Source organism: Emydura macquarii, unplaced genomic scaffold (genome assembly GCF_026122565.2).
Source record: "Emydura macquarii macquarii isolate MOO-44397 ecotype Brisbane River unplaced genomic scaffold, CSIRO-AGI_Emac_v2 contig_2184, whole genome shotgun sequence".
Classification (NCBI taxonomy): domain Eukaryota; kingdom Metazoa; phylum Chordata; order Testudines; family Chelidae; genus Emydura; species Emydura macquarii.
Window position 1 is genome coordinate 1,327,038 of NW_027132321.1, and position 8,422 is coordinate 1,335,459.

Consider the following 8,422-nt stretch of genomic DNA (forward strand, 5'->3'; position numbering starts at 1 on the left):
TAACCTGAGCATGGCTTAGGACAAGGCTGTGCTGAACTTTTTTAAAACTCCATGTTTGAAGTACAATAGGTAGATGCCAATTCAGAATTTAAATGGCTATATATCTACACACTCTCTGAACCTGAAATCCTTCTTGGGGAAGGGTGTGTGTGTGTCAAAGGAGGTACTGTTCTGGTACCTGGACATCCCCATCTTATCTCAAATCAGAGTGATTTCACACTAGTAAACTTTACCTTTCTGTGAAGTCTTTATCTCTCGTATCCTGGAACTCTTTTAATTCTGACTCTTTTAAAAAAAAAAAAAAAAAAAAAAAAAAAGGCAAGCAATAGTTTGCTTGCTAGCAAAATTGGCACCACCTTCCTGTACCACTGAGAACCTGCAATGATTGGCCAGGTCCTGCCATTAGTAACCCCCTACGTAACTTTGCTGAGGTCAGTGCAAATTAAATTGAGTGTAACTATGGGAAGATCTTAGCCCAATACTTCTTGCCCAGTCTGTTCAATCCAAGTTCCCGTTCCATTAATCCCAGGAGCTACAGAAGTGCGGAGATTTCTCATTTTTAAACTCACATGTATTCTCTTATTTTCCAGGTCTTGGGCTTGCATTTAACTTGAACCCAGCCTTGACCATGATTGGCAAGTATTTCTTTAAGAAACGTCCATTGGCCAATGGATTAGCTATGGCTGGTAGCCCTGTATTCTTGTCTACACTGGCCCCCCTGAACCAGTTCTTTTTCAGTATTTTTGGCTGGAGGGGGAGTTTTTTAATTCTTGGTGGCCTTTTGCTGAACTGTTGTGTAGCTGGATCTCTTATGCGACCTATAGGCCCCAAGCCAGATCAGCTGAAGAAAGAGGTCACAAAAGAAGTGTTGCAGGAAGCTGGGAAGCCATCTACGAAAGTGAACGAAGGAGCAGGCGATGCCAGTATGGACCTTATTGCTGGGAAGACGAAGAAGCAGAAGCTCACAGTTTTCCAGACAATGAACAAGTTCTTGGACTTGTCCCTGTTTACACACAGAGGCTTCTTGCTCTATCTGTCTGGCAATGTGATCATGTTCTTTGGACTGTTTACTCCCTTAGTCTTCCTCAGCAATTATGCCAAGAGTAAAGAGATCGGTAATGAGTCTGCTGCCTTTCTGCTCTCCATCCTGGCCTTTGTAGACATGGTGGCTAGGCCTTCCATGGGACTGGTGGCAAACACCAAGTGGGTCAGACCCAGGATCCAATATTTCTTTGCTATCTCTGTGGTCTATAATGGAGTGTGCCACCTCCTGGCACCCTTTTCCACCACCTATGCTGGGTTTTGCATCTACGCTGGGTTCTTTGGATTTGCCTTTGGCTGGCTCAGCTCTGTCTTGTTTGAAACACTGATGGATTTGGTTGGAGCTCAGAGGTTCTCCAGTGCCGTTGGGTTGGTGACAATTGTGGAATGCTGCCCTGTACTCCTGGGACCACCTCTCTTAGGTAGAGTATGTGTATGTACTTCCTGGGGTGCCTGTGTACTGTGGGACTAACAAGGCGGGGAGGGAACAACTATTGCTCCTTCCCAAAGGACACTCACTGGTAAGGCTGAAAATTGAAGGCACGAGAATGGCTAGAGAACACATGGAAGAGCACTTCCCAACAGAATGGCCACTAGAGTGTGTGTGGGTTATATCCCAGTGCAGGGGGGTCTTCTGGCAAGAAGAGTGTGAACACTCTTTCTATGTGACATTTCAGAGTCGATGTGACGTTTCGGAGAGTTTTTCCCTAGAGCAAAGCAAACTTTGTCTTTTAACTATGGGGAAAGAGGACTAGGGGAAGACAGAGGGACAGCTCGGATATCCTGGTCAAAAAGGAATACACGTCACTTGAAAACCAGCGGTTTCCTAGGGAGTTCGGGGTATCTCCTAGGCAGTTTTTGAAAATAGCTGGATTTTCTGGTCTACCCAAACCATACCAAAAAAGGCTGACATTAACCCGAAAGAAGGAGCTCTAACCTGAACACCCTGTTCTTAGTGGGTTTGTTTTGAAAATGTAGGCTGACATTGATTAGAGTTTACTGCTATGCACATTGCCATTTTACCAGCAGTGCATTTGATTAGCACTTAGGTAAGGCTTCAAAAAACCCTACGTTTTTAAGCAGAGATTGTATTCTTGTGGGCGGGTGCGTTTGGGGGAGAGCTTATGCATGTTAATTGAGGGTGATTCCCACTCTGGGATGGGAGATGGGCAGCCACATAACATGTTGTCCTCTCTGGTCCATCAGGTAAACTCAACGACATGTATGGTGACTACAAATACACATACTGGTCATGTGGAGTCATCCTGGTCGTCTCTGGGATCTACCTGTTTGTGGGAATGGGTATCAACTACCGGCTGTTGGAGAAAGAACAAAAGGCAGAGGACAAGCTGAGAAATGAAGGGAGAGAGGAGGAAACCAACATCGATGAGTGGGAGAAACAGAAAGAGGCTGAGAAACAGAAAGAGGCAAACAACGACGTGGCCAGCGTGCCGCAGAAAAACACAGAAGATGGCATAAAAGAGGAGGAGAGTCACATGTGAGGGAGTGATTTTAATCCCGGTGGCTGGAGGAAGTGCTGTCACTCTAAAATGGGGTTTGGGGGAAGTGCTCTGCTGGTAGTGAGCAGTCATCAGAAGTGTATAAACCAGGGGTTCATTTTTAATAAAGTTCTCAGTTGTCTTTCCATCTGGGGTCAGCAGAGGGAACAGCTAAATGTGCCATATATTCTTATGGGGGTGGGAACAGGGATGGAGGGAGGGAAACTTTCTTATATTCTGGCTTCTTTAACAGTAACATGAATGTACTAATAGGTGCCTTACAGTTTCCACCTCTAGACTACTCTGGAAGAGCCTTAACTCCACTCTGTAAAGCCTGTGTTAGATAGTTTTGCTATCTGCTTTAGGCTATATCTGTTTTTAAAGCCATAAAAAGGATATTGGATATTTTGAGGCTCATCCGGCTTCAATGCTGAATCTAAAATGAATACTGTTTCACATACTTCTTAACTGCCAGATTCCTAGTGGAAGTTGGGATATTTTTGGGGTGGGTGGGAGGGGTGATCTTAAAATAAAACAAGAAAAAATCCAAACTCTTTTGGATGCCAGACACCACCTGGCTCTATTTGTAGGCTTTTCTAGCACCTTTTGAAAACTTTTTAGCTACTGTAGTTTTTTAAACATCCCCCTTTTAGTTCCATTTTCATGGAACACTTGGATTGGAAATTGATGACTGAAATGAATGGAAGGCTTTTTTTCTTGTAACTGTCTTCACTCCTCCACCCCTTTTAGGGCTGAGCCTGATTTTATTGCATGTGATCATCTCATTTCCCTAAACGACACTTGCCGGTGCAGGAAGGAAGGATTTAGATTTAGATCATCCCACTTTTCCTAGGCAAAGAACTTCCAAACTCCATCTTTGTGGTGCCTCTCTTCAAAGTAACACTATGAAACCAAATGGGTACAAACGCAGAAGGCTGAGTTGTTTAGTCGGGCATGTGCTTTAGTCACAACTAAAGGAATCTAAGCTGGTACATATTGGGTCGTGTATCCGTCTTCCCCATCCTAGCACTGCGTTTGGCTTTGGAATTGGAAGTCTTCCAAGGCTGCTTGATTTAGGAAATCAGCATCTCTATCACTGCGGGCCAGTCCTGCTATGACCCTTCCTCCCCCAGCCCTGATCCTGAGCTTCCTAAGAGGTGGGGTTTCTGTCCTGAAGCATCCTTCAGACTGTACCACCAGGTAAGATCTAGCATTCCACTCTTCACAGAGCTCTATTCCAAACGAAACGTCGCAAAAGGCTAGCTGGCATTTCAGAATGGACCCCACTCCCTTTGAAATCGACAGCAGAATTTCCACTCACTTCAATGGGCCTGGGGTTGGCTTTTAGCAAGTGGGTGTCAGTTCTGTTACATATTCTTGGCTCCTTCCCTCCTGGCTTCAGAGCATGTCTGGCTCCCTTACTGGTCTGGATCTGGTCTTGAGTATGTGGCATATTGTCCTGTGAGACCTAATATTTTGCACACTAAATGGGGCCAGATACAGTCAAATGATCTGATACCTCTATGAAATAAAATAGCTAAAGCTGCGTAACTGTCCTTTAAAAAAATCCAAGAAATCCCCCCTCCTCCCCTCCCGCCACCACCTTCTGCTTGCTCCTGTTCAAGTGAGAATTTAAAGCAATTTCTAACTGCTCAGATCAAAGACCCTTAAAGGGGCAAGGGAAAGAGAGAGTCTTCTGTTTGTATATATTTATTTTATTTTCTTTAGCACTGGTAAATATTACAACTTGCATGTAGAGGGCTAAGCAGATGGCCTGTGACCCGGAGGCTCCTGGTGCTTGTGTTCTAGTGAATGTTAAACAGAAATCCTGTAATAGGTTGAGGTTTTGGGTTTTTTCTAATAAACTTTTTTATAATTCACCCATCAAATGTTGATTTTTTTTCCTTTTTCCTAGTCAAATATTGTAGTGTAATGTTTCATAGCCACATTCCAGAGATGTACCAGTGGATGTGTATTTGGTAGCTTTTTAGGGGGAGATGCATGTGGGATATTTGAAGGCTGGCCAGTAAGAAGTGGTGGTGTAATGCAATTCATCCAATCCGGGAGCACTGGAAGGCGGTGGCAAGAGAATAAGCAACAGAAAAATAGAACTTCAATCCTTCCCTTTGAAGGCAGAGGAAGTGTGCTTGTTTGTAATGTAGTTGGTACAGTAAGTGAACTGTATTTCTTGCTCAAATCTCTTTAAAATGACAAGCTGTCTAATTTTAAACTCTTAACTGTATGAAACAAGACTTCTTAATTTCACAAAGACGTGTTGGTGATCATCTGAGCTGCGTTGTGAGATTAAGTCAAAGCAAAACAAAAATACAAAAATGTGCAGTTCTCTGAGAGTGTCCAGAGAACACAATACACCCTTATGTGAACCCAGCTTCAGACCAAGATCCACAAAGCTCACTGGAAAGTAAAACCACTGAAAGGAGGAGTGTTCCATCCCAGATACTGGATGCTGTAGCCCTAGTGAGGGAGGAATGTGTTCACGTACCTTATACTTTTTTTTTTTTTAAAGGTCTGCCTAATTGCAGAAAAAGGTTTTTTGTATGTGGGTAGCTCCAGACAGTCAGGGACTTCAACAGGAATGCCACTGCCTTACTTGGTTTTAGAGATGTGTTTTCAGAAGCCATTCATGCTGTCTTGGTTTAAAAAAAATAAAAGAATTCAAGACATTCAGATATTTAGGGTTTTTCTGAAAACGTAATAAAAACCCTGAATCTTAAATCAGACAGCTAAAGGATAGGGGTGTTCATCAAATGAAACCTCATATGATTCCATAATCTATCCTGGGAAATCTTCCAGAGTTCTATTAGAGCTTCCGCTCTCCACTGTCCTCCTAGGTTTTACCTGGTAAATTTTCATGTTGAAGAAAAAAACTTTAAGCGATAACTTTGCTGAAGAACAGAGTTTGCCCAACATAAGATGCCAGACAAAGAGGTAGTGACAGGTAGTTCATACAGATCTAGGGCTAGTGGGACTAGAACTGAAAGGAGTATTTTGGAGACTTTTACATATGTATACAACATACAGCAAGTGGTCTTTCCTTTGTCACTTGGCGTCCCAGGACAGTATTACCGCATGAACTGTGAAGTCCTCTGCCCTGTTTCCTTGGCTGCTGACTTAGTGTGTTGTTTTTGTTTGTTTGTGTTTAATTGCAGTCTATTCTAAACCTACAAAAGGAACAGGTCAGGGTATTTTCATATCTAGAATAACTTTATAAAGCCAATAGATTATTTTGTTTAAACAGATTTTATTGTACTGCACTGAGCTGTGACCTTGTAATACCAAGTTGTTGTATGTTTATAAATGCCAGATGTCTGTCATAGTTCACATTGCAATAAACTAACCATAAAGAGCTGCAGGTGTGGGTGCTGTTCTTGTCTGTACATGGAGACAAATTACCAGCTGCTAGGTATTCTTGCGTTTGGTTTGTCCTTCCATTTACCACAAAATGGGGTCTTGCCAGGTCAATTGGAAACACTAAAAACTTCACACCAGTGAGATACCGGATTGATCCCTGGAGACAAGGTCCTGTCCCCAGCCAGACAATGAGTCTCAACCATGACCTAGCGGGACTCGTTCTAAAGGGAAATGGGGCATTGCCTCCTCTGGCCCTTTCAGTCCCTTACCAAGGTTGCCAGTCTTGGTGATGTGAACACCTAGGAACTGGACTAATACATGGACCATTAACCACTCCTAGTGACCACTCTTGTTGGCTGCTCCCCTGGCTGCAGATTGGTGCCAGGCTTGCTGTGGGTTCGGTGCTTTTGCCTTGGTTGGAGGTGCTGTGAAGTGGCTGCACTGTTCCGTGTTGCGGTCTTGGCCGAGGTAGTGCATTGTCCGTATTTTGGATCCTACACAGTGACGTGCACTAGAGCCTCTTACGCTGCGTCTTCAGTGCCAAAACGCTTGGGGGGAGGTTGTGGGTTTTTTTAAACAGCAGGATGGAGGTTAGTGACCTTGCTGTAGAATCCTAGAGGACACGAGGCAGCTTATGTGTCTTGGAGAGGTCGGCATTGCATTGCACAACCCCTGTTGGTGGGGGATCTTGCCGAGTTTCACCTCATGGTAACACCACAGCACCTTGATTGCGCTAGGAGTGCGCAGCGGGATAGCCAAGGTGCACTGGCTAGCACAGTTAAAACCTGCTCCTTGTAGCAGCGAAGACAAAGCCTGTGAGTTTTAAGGAGCGCCTGGAAGTGGAGAGCCTCTTCCAGTAATACATTGTTCAGATTTAACTTCAGGAAATCTAATATTTAGCTAAAGATCAGGCTGTTGGACTTCCCTATGAGGTAAGGCCATGCTGCTAATTCTGCCATTTCCCAGCAGCGGCTTCTGCACCCTGTGCTCTCATTCTCCCAGTAACAGATGCATTCAGAGCCTAGTCAGGCAAAGCATTTGTGCATATCAGCAGTCCCGTTTAAAGCCCAGAGGGTTACCCATGCTTAAGTGCTTTGCTGTATCAGGGCCTAAAACGTTTCTGGCTTAGCTACTGTAGATGAGGATGGAAAGTGGGTGTACACGCATGCAGACTCAAGGAGCTCAATCTATTTCGCTTCACAAAGAGAAGGTTAAGGGGGTGATCACAGCCTGTAAGTACCTCCGTGGGGAACAAAGTACCTCCGTGGGGAACAATCTAGCAGAGAAAGGTCAAAGAAACGTGATCCCAGAGCTGGAGGTTGAAGCTGGACAAATTCAGAGTGTAAATGAGATGCGTATTTTTAACCGAGAGGTAATTAACCAATGGAAGAAGTTGCCAAGCGTGGTGGTAGATTCTCCATCACTGACCATTTTAAAATCGAGACTGGCTGCTGTTCTAAAAGCTGTGCTCTAGGAATGAGTGGGGGGAAGGTCTGTGGCCTGTGCTCTACACAAGGTCAGACCAGACGGCCACAATCCAGACTTCCAGCCTTGGAATCCATGGCGGTAAGATCCTGACTGCTAGCAGTTCGCTGCCCTGGGACCAGGCAATAACATTCAGCACTGAAGTTGTGCCAGTTTTGGATACTGCAGATAGCGTGTAACTGCTGTGTCTGGAAAGGCAGACTGTCCCTTTTCAGCTGAAGACCATCCATACACACCACTGGCTTGACCCACTAGCAAACAATACCGAAAACATCAGCCTGCTGGCACAGGGCAAGGAAGATGGACTGTGACCCAGTGCGTGCCCCCTCCTCCCTGCCCTCTGTGATACGCTGGGCCAGGGAGGTTTAGTAAAGACAAAAGCTGCCCTCTTCACTGCCATTGGCCACACCACTGGGCCAGAACCCAGTTTCCGCACTGCGCTGTGAAAACGTGAAAGGAAGCCATGTTTTATTCACAAACTATCTCCCTGAGCAAAGTTGTGCGTGGGTGGGGTGCAGCGGCGTCATGCTGGGCAGACTTCCTCACTTAATAAAATCAAAGGGAGTTAATAGTCTGCAAGCTCCGTTCCTTCTGGCTGTGGGGCTGGACTTCAGCAAGTCTTGGCCTGTGCAGTTTGCCTTTAATGCCAGCGCTCAGCCCCACACTAGTCTTAGCAGCAGCGTTAGAGCTTGGTACAGACGCAGTCTTGGAAGCTCCAACGCCTCATACATAACGCACAGTAGGTTTCAGCAGTGCTGGAAGGATGGCCACCAACATGTCTCTCACTGACGGCATGTGTTGGGTTCCTGGGGCAGTGCCCCGGTGCTGCACCATGCTGTGCAGCGGGCCCACACTGCAGGGACGTTCCTCAGCGTACAGGCCTAATGAGCAGTGACTCTGAAACTTTATTCAGTTGAAAAAAACTGTTGAGGCCCGTTTCTGCAAAGTGCCCCAGACAAACCCTTCCATTTTCCTCAACGCCCTTAGTTTGTTTTTTTTAAAAGATTTCCAGGAATGTGTGTGGG

At 45.2% G+C, this 8,422-nt stretch overlaps 1 protein-coding gene across 4 annotated transcripts in view; it reads left to right on the top strand.

Moving 5' to 3' along the window:
* SLC16A1 (solute carrier family 16 member 1) overlaps window positions 1–5,909 on the top strand; it is a 33,093-nt gene extending 27,184 nt beyond the window's left edge. For all 4 annotated transcript variants that reach the window (XM_067558787.1, XM_067558784.1, XM_067558785.1 and 1 more), the window contains 2 exons: window positions 591–1,463; window positions 2,248–5,909. In XM_067558787.1, the coding sequence (XP_067414888.1) occupies window positions 591–1,463; window positions 2,248–2,543 (1,169 nt within the window). In that variant the 3' untranslated portion in view covers window positions 2,544–5,909. The remainder of the gene's footprint in view (window positions 1–590; window positions 1,464–2,247) is intronic.
* The last annotated feature ends 2,513 nt before the right edge of the window (window positions 5,910–8,422 follow it).